This window comes from Kryptolebias marmoratus, linkage group LG8 (genome assembly GCF_001649575.2).
Source record: "Kryptolebias marmoratus isolate JLee-2015 linkage group LG8, ASM164957v2, whole genome shotgun sequence".
Classification (NCBI taxonomy): Eukaryota; Metazoa; Chordata; class Actinopteri; order Cyprinodontiformes; family Rivulidae; genus Kryptolebias; species Kryptolebias marmoratus.
This window is the reverse complement of record NC_051437.1, coordinates 22092788-22113240: the sequence shown is the minus strand read 5'-3', so window position 1 is coordinate 22113240 and position 20453 is coordinate 22092788. Positions and strand designations below refer to the sequence as shown.

The 20453-nt window shown below is 37.3% G+C and overlaps 1 protein-coding gene across 18 annotated transcripts in view; it reads right to left on the bottom strand.

Moving 5' to 3' along the window:
* Positions 1–20453, bottom strand: part of cacna1db (calcium channel, voltage-dependent, L type, alpha 1D subunit, b) — a 66659-nt gene that overhangs the window by 33162 nt on the left and 13044 nt on the right. For 17 of the 18 annotated variants that reach the window (XM_037976778.1, XM_037976776.1, XM_037976783.1 and 14 more), the window contains exons 4-5: positions 3240–3379; positions 1123–1265 (exon numbers count right to left, since the gene is read on the bottom strand). In XM_037976778.1, coding sequence (XP_037832706.1) covers positions 1123–1265; positions 3240–3379 — 283 coding nt within the window. Of the gene's footprint in view, positions 1–1122; positions 1266–2399; positions 2663–3239; positions 3380–20453 lie in introns of those variants that run through there. The other variant, XM_037976786.1, reaches the window with a different exon arrangement.

Here is a 20453-nt window from a genome sequence, read left to right as displayed (position 1 = left end):
TCATCACTACACAGCTGTATACACATAAAAACATATAAATATATTGGTTGTCCTGATGGCTTCAAGTGCACAAACGCCTCATAAACACAGCTGAACAGGCCTTAAAGATCAAAAACTGCCCCGTTAAATAAACTGCTCTAACCAGCCCACAAATGAAATGCCAAATCAGAACAGAGTGGAAAAGACGTTTTTCAGTAGAACTTCATTTCTCCCAGCAGTGCTTCCCTGACTGAGAGAGCCAAATGATGCGTTGCCATGGAAACTCAAATAATGCAAACACATTAGGGCACGTGCAGCGGTGGGGTCAAATGTGGAGCGAAAGCAGAAGAAAGCACCATCTCCTGAGCAAACAGCGGAACTGTACAGATGCTCTCCGTACGTAATATTTGTAATTGTTTACATTTTTGTAGAACTCGGCACTACCAGAAAAAAGCAGGGGTGGAGAAGATTTGACTGAGGGGGAAAGTGCAGACATGAAATCTTTGATTTATTCGAAAGGTGAAAATAATAATGTCATTAATGACAACAAACACCTATAGAACTTTATGCCACTCTAGACTGGGTTAAGTTCTAATTATCCAGTAAATAATGTTTTATAGTTAGGGTCAAGGATAAGCCTCATTTCAAACACCACTGGAACACATGATTGCTTCACAAATATTTGTGAGGTATGGTCAACTGTGAGTCTTATAAACAAATACTAGATAATATATGTAGACTAGTCTGCTGCTCTTTGGTTTATCTTTTTTTTCTTTAACAAGCTAATGTTTCCACTCCACTAAGTATTTAGTTTTTCTGTTTTCTTCCTATGAACAGGCATGTAGTTGGTTTATAGTCCTTCTGTTCTTCCAGTTTGTTATTAAAGAGGTGTAAATGATGAGAAGTGGTCATTTATTTGTTTTTGTTGTTTGTTGAGTGAGGCGTTCTTCCCCCTTCACAAATGTACCCTGCATAAATGGTCTATACAAAACTGTCAGGAACAGCGGACCACTGCAGACTGGTACAGATGGCAAAACTTGTCTCATACAGGCATCGTGTTTAAAAACGAAGGTGTGATTTCCCTCAAACTCTGAGACATCTAAATTTTCTTAAGACTGTGTGGAGATTTCCGCTTCAACTCACTGGGAACTCCAGAAACAAGGCGAAGTGGCCGCAGGACACGAAAGGCTCTGAGGGCCTTTACATCAAACCCCCCTGGTTTGCCTCCAGACTGGCCCCCAGAGTCAGCATCTTTGGTTATCATCTCCAGAACAACACTAAACAACCTGGAAACGAGAGAGAGGAAAGTGAACCAAATATGGAGAGGATAAACAAATATATACATTTTATAAGAAACTTTCCAACACAACTTTTTAATAACATAAACTATGTGGCTCGTTATGGTCACCATGGTAACCACACACCTGTGTCTGTCACTCCCTGACTGTTAAGGTAATGAGAGACAGACAGAAAGTCAGGCTGAAAATAAGCCTCAAACAAACAGTCACTCTGCAAAAACTACTTGGATGTTAAAAAAGCCCAAACCGTGAGCGACAAAAGCCTTTAATAGCTAAACAAATTAACTTTCATATCTACAGTGTTTTATTTAGGCTACATGAGAACTTAAAAAGACTCTTCACTTCCAGTTTTGAAGAAAATATTTTGAGCTAAAATATAATTTAAACAAATGGAGGTTTGGGTGTGTAGTCTCTGGCTTCTGGGGAGGATTTGAGAGAAAACCTTAACTCCTACTGCAGTGAAAGAGACACTGAGTAAGAGAAGACAGAAATACCAACATTTCGATGTATGATTACCAAAAAGAGTAAACAAAGTGTTTGCAAAAGATTAAAAAGTTTTATAAACAGCTCAAAAATTCGTGTGACATTATCAATTTTCAGTAGTGCGGAAAAATCTGTAAAAACCATAAAACTTAAACTGTGATTTTGTAAAAACTGTAAAAGGAGTCAAAGTGCCAGTTCAGACAGTTCTGTTTAAACTCTGAATGATGTTTCTGTGAATTCTGTCTGAGCTACAGAGCTCCAAAGAAGCCCGAGTTTTCTCATCTGTTTCAGCAAAACCCCATCTCCAGATTTTTCCCACTTTGTGCAACGTTCTGCTACGGAAAGTCATAACATGGTATTCCCAGTTAAAGTATAATTCGCATATTTCGTTTCAAAGCTCCGTCACGAGATACAGGACAAAATATTTTAACAGGCTGGTAATGTGGGTGCCTCAATGCTTACACATCGGCACAATTTAAAACAAAACGACTGTCAGAACGGGTGGGGAAGGAGGCGAACCCAGTGTGCAGACTCATAATTAAAGGAAACTAATTTATTAAAATGAAAAAATAAACGGAAAACAAAAGCTGACGTGGCAGCAGAATTAAACTAAATACAGACCGTGGAACATGAACAGACCTGGAGCAAAACCAAGGACAAGGCATGGATGACGTGGTATGAACTTCTAACAGGAAACTATGAACCAGCAGGGAATAGAGGAGAAGACTGGGTTTTTAAACACTGAGGGTAATTAGGATAAGTAGACACAGGTGGAATGATAATCAGGGCTGACAGGTGGAGATGGGCGTGGCAGAAAAACCAAGGATGACCACATACACGAGGGACAAAGACGGAACTAAAACTCACAAAAACTAAGGAATAAAACATAAACACCAACACAACCTAGAAAATAAAGCACAAAGACAGACGGCCCAAAATTCCAAATCCCGATAATGACAGGAAGAGGCATGAAAAGAACAAAATTGGAACAGTGATAGGTTTATCAGTAAAACACAGCAAAAAAAACTAAAGCAAATAAGTGAAAACGGGCTCAGATCAAAACAAAGAGTCCTGTTTGTACTTGTTTCCGTGAACACCTACCTGTGTGAGTCAGTCTGTGTGATTATGAATATTTTACGGTAAGTGTGCGTCTGTATGTCAATGCATATTTACCTTTAGCTTTTCACACGTCGTCTCAGTTTACATTGAAGTCCTGTAGGGGCCAGGTGGTCTACAGATTAACCATCACTCTATACACAGATGTGTGTGTGTGAGTGTGTGTGTGTGTGTGTGTACATGTGCACAAACGTCACTGCCACCTGGCCTGGACATGATAAGACAATTGATTTTTGATAGTGAGACTGATTCAGGACACCTCTGTTCTGAGTTGGGATGTTTTTGCGATACATTCATGTGTGTTTAAAGTGTTCATGGAGAACTGAACTGCAGATCAAAACCTTTCGTTTGTTCTGAACTTACCCCACTATGACGATGACGAAGTCCAACATGTTCCACCCGTTTCTGACGTAGGAGTTTTGGTGCATGACCAAGCCATAGGCAATAATCTTCAGAAATGTTTCTATTGTAAAAATGATCAGGAAGGCATATTCTACTGTTTCCTGCGAAGGGAGAGAAAAAAGCAAGCAAGAAAAAACAAGTCGGAGAAAAGTTAAATAAATCAAAAAATATTAAAGCAGCTGGCTGAAACTTTACACTTTTGTGAGTGAAATAAAAAAGGCACTGATTAGGCCTGGACTGAAACAAAACAAATAAATATTCTTCTTAATTATTATAATAGGGAACAATAATTTATTTTATTCAGTGTTTCTGATTTGATTTGTTTTAACCATAAACAACTTGTCAAAAATAGATTTTTTTAAATAAAAAAAATTAACTGTTAGTTGTCAAAAAAACAATAAAAGGTGCATAAAAACACTAATTTAGAAGAATTTCTTGAATTGATTGGTTGACTGAATCACCAGTTTCATGATCGTAATTATTATAGTTTTGTTTTCCTCTTACCGTTTAATTCCCAGATATTTTGTCTTTATGAATTCCAGTTAGTTTTCTGTCTCTGCCTCTTTGGTTTTTGGTCCTCTGGGTTCAGTCTGATCAAAGTCATCGATCTCTTGGATAAAAAACCTCTCAGATCCTTTTTACGTGACTTTTCTTAAAAACCTGTGTTCTTGTGTATTTTTGTTTCTTTGGACAGATTTTGGACATAACCTTTTTGCACACCCCTGCCTGTTTTGGTTGCCATGACAACTGCCTCTCCATATATGCCCCCTCTCAGATATAACGTATCTGGATTGTTTCGCCTGAATGTGCTTCTTTTAGCTTTTTCCTTCCTGAGGATCTTTACTAATAATAAACATACGTGCAATATTAACAGCTAACACCGGCAGTTGGTATTAAATGATGGTTTAATCGCATTTTTGACACAAAACACGTGCAGTAAAGTTATAAGTGATGGAGCAAGAAGGCTGGCTTGATTTAGTTTGAAGGCGAAAAAGACACAAGAGCAAACAAAAAGATAAAAAATATGTCTCAAAGATAGAGAAACAAAGTTCAGGCTCCAAAAGCGAACATTAAGTTTGCAGCTAAACCACACAGACAAAGAAAAAAAAGCCAACAGGGGAAAGTTTTTATTGAAACAACACAGCTGTTCACATGTTGGAAGGAGTGAGGGTGGGGCATTACTTGACCAGTACGTTCTTGTAAAAGAAATCTTACATCTCAATAAGTCTTTCCTGGTTAAATAAAGATTAAAAAAAAATTTTAAGCATGGTGCTGGATGCACTGCACAAAATGGATGAAATAAAGAAAATGTTTTATTTCAGAAATCATCACTTGGTCTGTGCAAATGTGGACATGTGTCCCATCAGGGCAGCAACCCTACGACTACACCAAACGCTATAATGCAGCTGAAATTAAAATTAAACGACCTATGATGTCAGACCTTTAAAAATTACATAAACTGTGTTTAAAAGTTGTTGGTTTTGCCTCCAGACAAACTCTGTGATGAAAGAATAAGTGTTTTCAGACTGATTGGTTGTGTCATCATCTTGACCTGAAGAAATTAATAAGTCCAGACAACATTTTGATTACACTTATCACAGATGGATTTAATTAAAGCATGATATTTTATTAAAAACTTGACATACAGAGGATGTCCTTTAGTGTAAGAATGATCTGTGTGTCTTTCAGAGTGAATGGACGCACATTTCTCCTCAATGAAGTCTTTTCTCAAGGATTTTTATTATCATGGTTTTTTCCAGTTATCAATGATTTCAGGAAAAAAAAATTGAAAAACATTTTAACTTTAAGCAGAATTAAAACTTGTGCTCTGTGAAAGCTGAACATTTTCATTCATAAGTTGCATTGTGAAGAACTTAAAGTTAACAAAAACTGGGGCAGTAAAAAGATATTGTCACAAACATTACACAGTGAACAACTTTTTATATTAATAGGGGCTTTAAGAAAATAATCTTTCTACTTGGATCAGTAGTGGTTCAAAAGATCATACTACAACAGCACTAAATCCAAAAGACATCGTCCTTTTGTTTGTTTTTCCAGCACCTGAAGGCAGTCGGGTCAAAATCTAACTCTTCATTTATACAACATGTCCTGCTTCATCACCTTCACCATGTTTTAATGGTCTTCATGTATAATATTGATGGGTAACTGCTTCATATTATTACATGTTTCCTATTTTCACCTCTACTTTCTTTCTCCGCCACATTTTCCCCTCTCATATATTTTTCCCCTCTTCTGCCTTTTTGTCTCTCTTTCTTTGTCCCACCTGATCCGGCAGAAGGTTAGTCAGAACAGTAGGTAGGCTTTAGGAACTATCAAGCTGGACTCATGTATTGTTGATTTAAGGGACAAAAACACTCAAAGTGACACTGGACAGCGGGCACAAAGAGACACAGTTACAGAAAGACACTGATGCCATCAGTAACACGCACACTTTGACTTCACACCCACACGATGCACAAACTGGAAACACACTTCGGAAAAGCAGCAAACCAACTACAAACAGATTCCCAGAAGGACTGTAGATACGTCTGCTTCTGCTGACTTAAAACACACACAGTTAGTTGTTTTAATTAGTGTTTTTCAAGATTTGGCTACAGAATCATTTAGTATCAGTCTATTTCTGATTTTAATTTGTTATTTTCTAGTTTCAGGCTCCTCTGAGTCTTTATTTTGTTTTTTATGTTCCTTCAAAGTTTGTCAGCTACAGCAGAATGAGTAGCTGAAAGCTGTTTTCACTTTTATCAACAGAACAGGGAACGTTTCTTTGTGCTTTAGAAAAGATTTAGAATCACTGCTGGCTCCTTGTATAGGTCTCACATAGGTGCTCTCTTGATGCTTTAGGTACATAAACTATTCTTAGTTGCAAACAAGTCTTCTTACTTTAAGTCAAAAAGGGGTATGCATCCATCCATCCATTTTCTTTACCCACTTCTCCATTCCGGGTCACGGGGAGCTGGTGCCTATCCCCAGCAGTCACTATGCGAGAGGCGGGGGACACCCTGGACAGGTCGTAAGTCCATCACAGGGCCACATATAGACAAACGAGACAAACAACCATTCACACTCTCACTCACACCTAGGGACAATTTTTTAGAGTCATCAATTAACCTAACATGCATGTTTTTGGTCTGTGGGAGGAAACCGGAGTACCCTGAGTAAACCCACATGAGCACACGGAGAACATGCAAACTCCACCCAGAAAGGCCCCAGGTCGGGAAGCGATCCTGCAACCTTCTTGCTGGGAGGCGGGGTATGCATTTGTAAGATAAAAAACAAGTGGCCAACAGAAAGAAATATTTAAAATACTTGCATTTCAGTCTCTTTTAAACTGAGAAGAACTTCCTTGTTGTTAAGTTTGGAAAGGAGGACAATATTCTCTGAAACAGTTCAACAAGGTACAGTATCCCAAACATTATATTTATGTGAAATGTCCTTGAGTTAAATCCCTGATTCTGACGCTTTACAGTTCAGATCCTTCCGCTGATCGACTCAGAAGCTGATTAATCATTGATTTCTGCACAAAGGCCACGTCGTTGACTCTTAAATGTTAACTGGTGTGAAGTGAGTATTGTAGCTGGGTGATGACCTGTTAGGAATAACAAGTGCAATCACTCAGAGCTGTTTCTCACAGATAAGAGCCTTCATCATCTGCCTCCATCCATTTTAACATTCTTGCTCAATCCTCTCATTGTTTACGTATGTCTGAAACGTCTGCTCTCCTGTGCCGTGAACAGCTTATGGTGCGTACCTGTGTGCATATAAAAGTCAGGGTCCCTGAGTAAGCTGCTGTGTGTTGTTGGGAAAGAGACGTAATGGGTATAACTGTGTATATGATGCATCTTAATGTTCCCTCAGATGTCATTTAACTGTTGCATCAATAAACCACAGCAATATTTGCTTTTTGGATTGAATGTCAAATGATGATATTAAGGTTCCAGGGATTTAAAACCTATGAGTTAAACAATCAATCAACTTTATTTAGGGAGCACATTTGAAACAACCAAAGTGCTGCACAAACAGGCTCAAACCAGATTCTAAAACATTCATGTCACATGAATCCTGGAGATTTCTAAATCAACATACAAATCCAGGGTGAGGAAAACAATTAACTGAGTCCAAAGAGAAAAAGAAAATCCCTAAAACATTTCATTATACGGACAAAATGGAGCAAAAAATAAATATATGCCAGTGTCAAAACTGAACACTTCCAATAGCTCGATGTGGAGGCATTAATAGGTTAGAATGTGGAGCAATAATGGAGAAAAAAATTAATCACACTTAATTTTGATTGTTTTGTTTCATTTTTTGGTAAATAAAACTGAATGTGGAAACTAATTGCTTAAGAAAGAACAACTCAACAATTCAAACTGAACATTAAACACTTTTAGTCTTGTTATTTGTCTTGTTTAGCAACCTATACTCTTTAAACATGTATTTTTATGAACGTAGTTTCACATTTATTCTCTCAGTTTAGGAATCTACATTTTGAAATATGGGGACACGTTTTGCTCATGTAACTTCCTCTCTTCTTCCTGCAGAGTGGATTCAATGAAGGCAGCCTTCTGTCCTGTTCCATACCTTATGAGGATATTTATACATATGACATATTGTTATATAATATTATTAAATCCTTTATTCTTCTCAACCCCCAGAGGATTCCTAGATGGTATAGTGTGAGAACATCCACTTGGCAGAAGCCTGCTGTGGTTTAGCTGCGAGTTCTTTGAAAACTGGGGTGGAGAAACATCCAACATATTTTAGGCCAAAGAGATTTCGCTGCTTTGAGCGAACTACACTCCCAAAATACGAAAGATGCACACTGTTTTTGTTTCCCGTGTCTTGGATCAGTGAAGACTGTTCGCTCTGTGCTTGTAGTAAGGAAAAGCGTTTCCATGGAGACCAGGATTGTCTCGTGTGTGGGCAGAAAATGAGACTCAGAGAAATCAAGTCAGGGGAAACTCTACTACAGCACACTGGTTCGGTTAAATATTGGTTAAATTCACAGAAATGGAAATTTTGATCCAATTATCTGTTGGGTTTTTTTGTAGCCAGTGCTTGTATTTATGAAAGACTCAGTCAAGAATAATGTTGTCATTTTAATAATTTGCTACATGAAGTTTAATCAGATTTATCTTTGTACGTTTTGTCCTGATGCATGCTCAGTAATCCAGGTAGATAAATCTAACAAGGTTGAGTCAAGTCCTCTAAAGGACTTTTTAGATTTGTACATCCAATCCATTGAGGCTTATCTACGCTACACTTCCAGAACATGAATTAGTATAAATAAAGCCGTTGAAGAATCCCAAACGAAATGAATAAATATAATTTCATGCAGCATTACTAGTAGACACTTTCAAGGTTTTTTGCTTTGTATGCTTTGTCAAAAACCATCTGAACTACTGTGATATTTTCTTGGCACATCAAGCATCTTTGAACAGACCATTATGACAGAATGTTTCAGTGTCAGCTTGTAGTTACAAAACGCAACAATCCGTCATTTTTTGTTCTGTTTTAAGTCGTTCTGGTTCTGAATAAACACTATAGCTTACTAATCCAGAAAAAAAGAGGTCTATTTTAGTCCTTTAGCTTCAGACTTGGACAACTATTTTAGACTTTGCTTTAATTCACCTCAAAAAATAATTGATAAAATTTTTAATTTATTGACTGATTTCAAATTGTTCTTCCTTGAAAACATGATAAGTCAGAAAGGGTTTGCTTTAGGACAACTTGTGGGACTTGAAATGATGCTGCAAAATCATTTCACAGCAACTGAAGTCTGGTGAAAAACTATCAACATTTGTACGAAAATGTAAAAGGACAAAACCTTTTGTTGCTTTGAGTTTATAAAATTACAAGTTGTGTTCTCATTTTTATTTTACACATTGTTTAAACACAATGTGCAAAAGAGAAAAAAAAAGGAAAATGTAAAAAAATTCTGGAAAATTTGAAAAGCATTAGATCTACATTTTCATACAAAAGTTCATCCTGAAGACAGAAGGAAGCCCAGACTCTGAAAGTGAAGCAGCTTAATTAATTGAAGAAGCAGCTGTACATCCTGTAAGCTCCAAAATCCTCCGACTTGGAAGCAGGACAAGAAATTCGGGTTGACTGAACGGAAGCCAAACCCAGCCGAAAGTTTCTGTGCAGGACATGAACAAAATGCCCAGCTGGTGTTTTTTTCGTCTTCACGGAGACGTATACAACACGTTTTCAGCTGCCTGCAGTCACCGCGGCGCTGTACGAACAGCTGAGCTGAAATTTTAGTTTGGCTTTATTTTTAAACCCCGTGATTCAGCAAGTTTAGTCCCTTGATTAGAAACTCAGCCTGTTTTAATTTATTTTACTGGATTTAAATTCACCACTGGGTTGTTCCGATGAACTAACATTTTTAGAATCCAGCAACTGAATGATGTTTATCCAACAGGCTTTTTGTTTTAAGGCTCACACTGAATGAGGGTTGCTCTTCGAGGCTATCCCCAACATTAATAATCTGCCGTTCTAAAGAGGCAGAACACAACAACATCTATTTCTGGGAGTGTGTCACCATATGATGACTCAGTATAACGCCATGCTGCATCAGTGATTTTCCTCAGGGAATAATTATCCTCTGATTTATTCAAGCTTTGATTTCATCTTAGATTGTACAGAACACTGTTCTCCATGCAAACAAGTCCCCATTATTACAAAACAATAAAACATTTAAATGAGATTATGGAAATACAATCAGAAAATTTAATATTTACTCTCTTATGTAATAATATGCAAGAAATAAATATTTCAGACGTTATTGCATACATGCCATGTGGCTGTAATAAAAACTTACTCTCTTTGTCACCAAAATGAAAACTTTTGATATAAAATAAATAATATTGCCTTAAAGTGAAATGAGAAAATATCATCTAAACAGTCTGTAAATTAGTAAAACTCTAGCTTTGTTTTCTCCAATATAAGAAAAGCTTTGTAGCAGTCGTGATGGGTTGCCTGCATGCAGCAAGTGTCACATTATGTTGTGTGAATCTTTGCAGTTATACGAACAACTAACAAGTTTTTTTACGCTCTCAGGCCACACATGAGCAACTTATTAATTATTCTAAAGGAGTCTTTTCTGTCATATCTACTTGAGTTATCAGAACTTCTAAATGCATACTCCAATAAAGCTACAAATACTAACAATTACAACAGTTACAATGTTAAACTGAGGAATTAAACATTTGGTAAGTTCAGCTAAATACTCCACATTACATCTCACATTACATATATACTACTGCAGTCATAGCGCCCATCCAAAACCTTAACTCCATTCCTTACCTGCAGCCACCCACCCAATACAAGTGAAAGGGTTCTTGCAGAAAAAAAAAACAATAAAATTAATCATTCATTGCTCAGAATGAGCTGACCTGATAACCGTAGAGCCACAGGCTTCTGTCATAAAATAGTAGAGTGTTTCCAGATGCGGCAAAAGCTCAATTTAGACATGACTCTTTGACCAAAGCGCACTACATTTCTACATAATGTGACTTAGATCTAAATATTTCACAAAAGCAGTGTCCTAATTCAGGATCCATTACAGGATACAGCAAACAAAGCGATGAGGACCTTAAATGTCAAACTGAGTGTTGGAGAAATGAGGATTTACTACAACACGAGCTCATCCTACTTTACATCACTTACAACAACAATAGTTCATTTTGATTATTGTTTACTCTGAAAGCAACAATATTCTGATAATCTGCTCATTTACATGAAAGTGTCTTATTTATCATAAGAATTTTGTTCGGGATGATTAATGAATTTGCATAAAAATGTAACCAATGGAAAGCTCGGAAGCAGGGCAACAATTATTGCAAAAAATTTGCTTTCAATTTAATTTATTTCTGGGGATCATCTTAAGATCTCACACTTACTGATGCACAGTGAGGTCTCTCCCCTAAAAAAAGCAAATTGATCAAACATTATTCAGACTGAATCGTATAAAAGAATAAGACCTCCATGCTCAGTCAAAATACTAGCGTCTCCAAACACTTTTGGTTCTGTAGCAGGGGTCATGTAATACTGTCATCTTTATCATTTTTATCATCTATTTAGGCTAATATTTATGTTTTGAATATATTGGAATTAAGCCATAATTCTTACTGGTAGATCATGTTTGTATTGTTTAAAATCACCTTAATTGTCTATTTATTTATGGTTTTTTTATAAAAGCCACAGGACAGCACTAAGAACAAATCAAATGTTCCCAGGGAAACAATAAAGCACATTGTTTTGTATCATATTATATTATATTATATTGTATTGTATCATAATGTGAAATGTTTCTCACATTTTGAATATCCTTAATAATAGTGTAAGTGTGTGTGGGTGTGTGTGTCTGCGTGTGTTTATGTACAATTGATTCAAAAGAAGGACTAGTCCAGCCCCATCATCATGCCTGACCTACCTAACAAATCAGCTGGCAGCAACACAACACACTCGCACACACACACAGGCTCAGTCGATGTTGCATCCCTCACTGATGATAACATGAGCTGACATAACACTCAATGCTGCGTGGCTCCAGCCAGTCGGCGTATCTAGTTTGTGTGTCAGTCTAACCCTCCTCATCCTCACCCCCCACCCAGCAGGTACCTCCCATAATGCTCTGTGTGTGACTGAGGGCTGTGGTGACGCCAGCCCGGATCACATGATTTAAACAGGAAATGATGAGAAGTCAGTCAAATAAAAAGAGCAGTAAATATTACTGAGTGACAAGAGAGTTTAATCAAAATTAAACAGATCAATGAACCATAGATCTGTCAGACAGAACCTGTATAAAAAGTAACACCAGTGAGAAAAAGAGTTGTGTTCTAATTTTTCTCTAAGAGGGATTGAAGTACAGCACCACCTCCACTCATCAATTATATCGGTGTGTTTACTGTACGAATAGGAAGGCTTGGGGGATGACTGTTTATGTATAAGGTGAAAGTGTTTAGTAGGTCAGTGTGTGTGTGTGTGTGTGTGTGTGTAACTGTGTGCCACATGTATGAAGGTGAGTCAGCCAGGCAGCCAGATCAGGATAATCAGCTCCTATTAGGCCGTGTTCCCTTTGGTCTTAATGAGATTAACGAGGGCAAGAAAGGCTGAGACTGGACCGTTCGTAGATTCAAAACAAATACCACAAACAGAGACACTAATATCACTGTCAAAAAGACATATTATACCCTGTTTTTATATTTTAACCCAAGTTCATGGAGTCTTAATGAAATCTTTTAATCACACGCTTTGGATTCTTCGTCAAACTTGTAATTTTTCTATCTCATATCTACTCTAAAAACACAGTGCCTCACTGTGAACTCATCCCTCTGTGTTTCCTTTAGTTTTAAGAGGCTAACATTAAGACCCATCCCTCATCTGGGCTACCTTTAAACTATAATAACAGTTTTTTGTTATCTTGGCTAGAAAACAATTTAAGAATAACAATGATGAGTCAGATTTCACAGCTGGGATATAAAACATTTGAGAAAGTACTAACTGAGCACTGTCATTTCACTTCTTTCTTCGGTTAAATGAAATGTAAAATTAAAAACTATCAATTCGTGAAAGAATGCAAATCGCCCACTGCCTTGCATGTCAAAGTTTTGAACAAAGATCTCAAATGACCTGTGAGTGCTTGCAGTATATATTGGGGATCAGTCTCAGCTACTACCACACCAAATTTTAGTTCAATATCTGCAGAAATAACTAAGTTATAGCCATTTTGTGTGCTGAGGTTGATGAGTTGTGGTGGCCATCTTGATGTACATCCATTGGTTAGTTTGAGTTTCATTAAAATCTGACAGACAGAGCTGACTCCAATGATTCATGCTAAAGTTTTAGACAAAGATCTTGTGTGATCTGTTACAGACAGACAAATGAACACACACTAACACACACAGACACACACAGGGTAATAGGCGGGTTTTCACAGGATTACCCACCTTCATGGTCACGAGCAATAACCAAAAAAATAAATAAATTGGTCAGGAGGCGAAAAGGATGAGGAGGCTGTTTTCAAACCCACAGAGGTCCTCAAACCCACAGAGGTCCAAACAAAATCATACAATTATGTTACTAAGTAAGAAGTTATTTCAGACAAATAAATATAACCTTTAAAACACAGAACATGAATGTCTCATACCTATAAAAAGTATTTACCCTCCTGTGGATTTCGGGTCAAATGGACCCGAAGTTACAACAGCTTCTCTTCCTCTCTTCTGTTACGAGGGCTTCAGGAGGGTTAAAGATTTTTTTTTTTTTGTCTATAAACAGACAAAAAGATTTCATAGTAGTGGCAGTTTTATTTTTTCTATAGGTTTGAGCTCCACAGTTCAGGTTTATAATTTTCAAACATATAAAAAAACATAAATAAGTGAGGTTACTTTTAATCCTCGAGACTTAGAGGTTATATGTGGGGAAAACAAGCATTTTAACAACCAGCTACTCACTTTTCTATTTATAATTAAGGTGTCTAACCTACATGTCATGTAACAACACTAAATGTGACACTTTAAGTTCATTTTAAATAATGTTAGAAACTAAAAGTTTAAAGAAACCCAGACGTGTGATTTAGTCTCAGGCTCCCACCTCTCTTCTACATTATGTTTGCTTCCCTCGTGTCTCTTCTAGTTCCTTCTTCCTCTTTTCCTTTTTTTCTCTTTATGTCTGTGTTCATCCTCATCTTTTTTATCACCCTCTGATCTCTCATCTCCAGAAATAGGTTCATCTTGTGATGTCTTGTTAGATGTTGATTACATAAGATAAGGAGGCAGAGAAGAATTGATTCTCACTAATTATCAAACTTATAAATTATGAGTGTTTTAAAAAGCATAAATGAAAGACACCACATATCATGCAGTACAATGTATTTCTGTAATTAGGGAAATATCTCACTGTGCCTTTTATATACCACATCTCACTGATTAAAACGACCAAACTGGTTTGTTCTGAACTAAGCATATTTAATAAACTGCAGTAAAATACACGTTCAACACACATCTTTTACATTTGATTCCATCACAACATTAAGCTCAGATGTTTTATTCTCATGTTTCCTCAACAAACACAAATATGCACCTTCTTTTGTATGTCCGAGACAGCAGCAATTCAGACACTGTTTACCAATGGCTCAGCAGCTGATCTCATTCTGTCCTGCTGCACTGCCTCTCCAGTGAAATCTATGCAATTGTTGCTAGGATCTATTTTTACTTTTAGATATTCATAATCCAGATGTCAAAAGACTGAGCGAGCATGGCTACAAATGCCGTGGAAACAGGCAGCGCTGGTACTGGCTGACCACCAAAACCCTCCAAATTAATCCAAAGCTGGTATTAAAAAGACTGCAGCAGCATCACAGTTGTGCTTCTCTGTGACACACAAACAACCACGTGCTTTTATCAGTCTCACTGTGCATGTAACAACACAAACCCAGGTAAACTCTGTTAGTTATTGTGTAAATGACGATTCAGTGGTCAGACTATTTTTATGTTTTTTTCCTACATTTTGGACTCTCCCTGCATACTTTGTGTTGTTTTAGCCACTCATTCATTAGGAAGTTCAGCTCCTTGTTACTTTTAGCTTTTTGCTAGTCTTTTCCTACATTTAGGGTTTAGCTACTGTTTTTTCTATTTTAGCTTTTAGATGGCATTTTGTTACTTTTGGCTATCATTTTGCTTGCTCTAACTTTTAGCTGTTGCTTTACACCTTTTGGCTGTTAGCTAGTGTTCTGCTTCTTTTAGCTTCAACAAGTCAGTTTTAGCTTCTTCTGCAAATTTCAGCGATTAACTTTCTTTCGTTACGCCTGCATTTAATCAAGCGGCAGCTGGAGAAACCTTTTGTTTTTCATGTTTCGTATTGTTTCCACCTTTATTCTCCTCTCTGACATTTTAAGTCTTTGTTCAACACCTTCAGCCTCTTCTTCTTCCTGTTCTTAATTTTATTATCACCTTCTTGTCCTCCTCCCACTCCTCTAACCCTGCCCTGCTTGCACTCTGCCCTCTCCTGACCACCTCCTGTCTTTTATGCCGTTTCCTTCATTTCCTGTGACTCTCAGTGTGCCTCTCCACACCTTTATCTCCCCCGTTGAGAGTCGTCTCAGTTGCTCCTCCACAAGTCTCCATGACCACAGTTGTCACGGCAGCACGCCATGCTGTTTGAAAGACTAGGTGAAGGAGGGAGGTAATGAATACAAACAGGCAGCCAGTAAACATATAGATGGCACCCACAGGAAGAGGTGTGCATATGCATTCACACAAGTATATAGACTGCAAGGTGCAAACATCTATTTCATTTTAAAATAGCTTTTATAATCAATATTGATACCAACTTCAGCACTAAATAAATTACCTAATATGTCAAAAACTTAGTCTGACTACTTTTTTGTTGCTCCAGAAAGAACAGTAGATATTTTATCTCTGTAAAAACACATTTTGTTGCTAAATTTGAAGCTGTGAAACTGGCTAGAATCTGACAAGTGTAAATTAACTGACTTTGATCTTAAAATTCATGCTGTAATTTATCAGTAAAGGCTGCTGACAAATAAGTGTGGTAAACCTGTGACACGATACTGGGGGTTGTATCGATCACCACGTCTATCGAAGCAGCTGCAGGTTTACGTTGGCTGCACGTAAAGCATCGTGGTAAAAAAGGAAGAGAGTACTTTATGCTGGAGATTTGAGTTCTCATTTATCCCATAAGCCATAAACCTGCTTAGCTGTAACAGATAATCTCCTCATCACATTTCCTGCATTCCTGGGTCGTTCCCATCCACTGACGCTTTTATTATGAATTTTGGACCGATTCGTTTGCACGATGTCTCACCTAAACTGAGGACCTGCAGAAAAACATGGTGAAAATTGAGACAGGATGTTCAAATGATTGAATCATGTCTATTCAATAAAAACTAACGCAAAAGGTCAATAATAATTTAGCTAGTTTGTAAATTATAGAGCATTTTAAAAACAAAACATCTTAATTCTGCCTGTGTTTGTTTCTTACTTAACAAATCAAAAGGAAATTTAATGATTAAATATCTAGTAGTCCTAAAAGGAATGCACATTACCTACCACCTTTGTTGCCTGAGCTTTAAAATAAAATCAACTTTTGATCAGAAATGGCAAAGCAATGTCCCACTCAGAGTATGTCAAATTTCAGCTCAGTATCAGTGAAATTGACTCCATTATGAACATTTTTGTGTTTGCTAATGTCAGTGTGCTGTGGTGGCCATCTTGAATTGGACTGACTCCAAAAGTTAATCAGTTGCAGATGTACATCCAGTGATTACTTTCTGAAAGTTTCATTAAAATCTGTTAGTGGTTCATTAGGTTTTTTTTTTACAGAGAAACATGGTTAAGGCTAACATTTTAAGCAAAAATATTGTGTGATGACCAGCACTTGTTGTAAAAGCCACTAATCATCTACTAGCACAACATCTGTAAAATTAACTGAATTATAGGCATTTGTGTTTCTAAGGTCAGTTAGCCGTGGCAGTTATCTAAACATTTATAAGTGTCTGATTATTTACTTTTGATTCTAATCTTTCAGTGAAATTCAACATATAAAGCTTGTGGTCTGCGTGAGACAAACTGGGTCAAATCTGTCAGAGTTTTAGACACTTTGGTTTCCAAGGCTTAACGCTGCACTTGCTAAGTGTGCTCCGTGAGCATTAAAATGACAGCCTGTGCTTGTGAGGCTGTGCATCGGACAGATAATAGGAGTGAATGTTTGTGCTGTATGTTTGTGTCTCATGTTCTCTCCTGTGTCTGCCGTCTCTTGGCATTTGGGTGCTAAGCAGTAAGTCCAGAAGGCCTCCTGACATGTGGGCATCTTTAAAACCTGCAAAGCTCCCATGGTTCCATTTAAAACACACAAACACTCATCTAACACTAAAACACACACACTCACACATCCTGCTCTGTCTGTGTGTGTCAATGTCATCTCTGTGTACTGTTTATTAAAAAGTCATATCAAACTAAATGCAAACAGGTGACTCATTTTATGGATTTTAAACATTTCAGGCTGTAACTTTAGTCCTTAAACCAAATCTGAACATCCAAACAGTTGTTGGAGGGTTTGTTAGACTTATGCACAAATATCTTTTGGTTTAGAATCTAAAGTGGTAAATTCAGAATTTTTTATTTATTTATTTTTTACAAAACTCTGTTTTGGAGGATTGCAGCATCAATGCTTGTTTTATCTATCCTATAGTAAATCCAGCTCTTTGTGTAATCAGTGTAATCAGTGTATTCTGGACTGACAGAATAATGATTTATTATTGAGATATTTATCTATATGTCATATTATGAAGCTTGTTAAATACCTAACCACACCAGATTTATCACCTTCAGAGATTTAAAAAGTTGATTATCCTGGACAGGAGGCTGCAGTTTCACTAAAGTGAGCTCATTTATTTGCACAGGATTCATGCATGAACCTCGGTTCCTGCTCATGATGTGGTGGCTCAGTAAACAGCACTTCCTTTCTGCCTGATAATCCAAATACACACACTTACACACACACCTGACACGTGGACAGTGAGTGAAGTTTAAGGATGAATAAACTACCAGAATTAATGGAGCCCTCAAAAAACCGAACTTGTGTTCTAAGGTCAATTTTGCAGCACCTTAAAACGTCCTAAAGCATCTATTGTATACAATCCAGAGTCTAATAGATGCTGGACTGTACGACTTTTTACTGCAGGAGAACATCACCAAGATGCAACAGAAATATAAGTCCAACAATAAAAGGAAATTAAGCGCTGACGTTGATGCTCTAATTATTATGTTCGGACACTAAATCGAGAGGGAGGAGGAGAGGGAAAAAGAGACAGCAGGGCCTGGGAAAAAGACAGTCACAGCAGCAGTTACGCCACACGACTTTCTCAGAAAATTTCTGACACCGTTTGATATTTGTCTTAAGTCATCTTTAGTTGAGAGACTAAATCAGCTGTGAGTGAGCCGGTCACACTGAACAACCAAAGACCACCGATTCAAGCTCACAACCAAAGATTTTCTTAGGATTTTGTCTACCACGGCCAAAAATTACTCGCTGTGATCTTTTTTAATATTAATATAACCTTTATTTCCTAAGTCAAAAACACTAAAGATGAATATAGTTCGAAGAACTGCAGTTACAGGAACATTTATCACTCAATTTTTTTTACACCACAAGAAAAATAAACTATTTTTACTTTCAGAATCGGAAATTGCTATTACAAAATTATGCCTACACACACACACACACACATAGGCTTTTCTGTGCCTGTCTGTTCATGAGATGACTTGGCCTAAATATACAGAGGAACACACTCACTTCGGAACAACTACATCCTTCCTTACACCCACCCACACAGACGCCTTAAATAGATTCATACACATAATGCTGATAAAGAAGGAATCAGTTCATTGGTATGCAAGCCAAATAAAGACAGTGGACACACAGAACAAGTGCAAAAATATGTGTATGATTTATTGTGAGTTTGGATCACAATTACTGTAAAGTACTGACACTCAGTTATATTATATTATGGCTGAATTCTTCCTGAATGTGAATGAGAATAAGAGCAAGTACTAAGTTACACAGCTATGAGGACTTTGCTTTGGTGTTGGGTGCAGAAGAAAAACACACAATTGGATTGTCTCAAGGAAGTTAGCAGAGCAGAACAACATGATGAATCTGATTAGGTGCTACCATATATTTAACTAAAGGTTTATCTGATAATGTGATATAGCAAACTTTGGGGGGGAACTGAGCACCAAGCAGCTGTGGTTCAGGTCAAACATGGAAACTATAATTATTTTGCTTCGCTGACCACGCTACGTGCAGAAATTTCTACAGGACTGACAAGAAAAGCTTGATCATGAGAGGGATTCAAACCCTGGACTTCAGGACTAAAGAATAGGGGACTGACTCCTGTGTCCTCTTTCTTTTCAGGAAGTGCATCACAGTAATGCATGAACTATTTTGCTAACAGACAGACACAGGTAAAAGCACCTGCCTTTCTCCTTTCAGTAGAGGGTGATAATATTTCATTTACGCTCAGTGCTCAATGCAAAAAGTCTTTTTCAGTCTTCACAGCAGTGCAGGCAAAGAAACAAGTCACACCCCTCACACACATCATGTGATTATTGGAGTGTGATGCTTAATGTGACTCATTTCCCCTCCTCTCTAAACCTTTAATCCCTGACAGAAAATAAAAATACATTCTGACTTTCTGCCCTCAGATTTACACTAAAACACTCAAAAAGATGAGCAAAATCATTGCACAAGTTGCAGCAGATGCGCCTCAGTGTGTGCTGAGTTATACACACAGAAAAAAGGCAAACTGTAAAGATGTAGTTACACAAAAAGCTGCATGTGTTCACACACACAAACACACACCAAGACTGTGAGCAGATGTTTCAACCTCTGGAGAATCGTGACAAACGTTCAGCACTTTGTTTTTACTTTCTGACCGATAACACACTCACAGGTGTTGGACAACCTCACTCCTGCACCGCTGTTTCAAAGTAACACATTCACCTTATAGACCAACAAAGTCAGCTAGAGAAATCACAATTTTCTGTAAAAACGCAGTGCGAACGCTGAAATTTGCTGAAGAGGCTGAAACTGAATGAAGCTAGGGTAAGGAAAACAGTAGCTCAAAGCTAAAACGACCAGAACAGTTGCTAAGCGCTGAAATTAGCAGAATAACAGCTAAAATCTAAGACCAGGAATACAGTAGCTAAAACCCTTAATCAGCAAAATAATATCTAAAAGCTAAAATTGGTGGAACTATAGCAAAAAGCTAAAAATGAGACAAGCATGCTGAATCTGAATTTTTCAATGATTCAAAGAGTTCTCCATTTATTTCTATGAGAAACAATCATGTAAATAAAGTTAAATATTTCAAAAAGTATAAAAGTTACAAAATCCAAAACCAACAGCCGTAATGCCCTAAACGAGCTGAATGTTTTGATACATCAATGGGTAAAACAGCTGAAGTAGTTAGTCCAAATAAAGTACAGATGAAAACAGGAAAACAATAGTGTGAATGCTAAGTCAAGGTCCAAATAAAAGCTGTGATGAAACATAAAGCACTTTTAAGATGTTGATTCAAACATTGTAGCTGGAAAAAATATCTGCACACACAAAAAGTTTATGCAA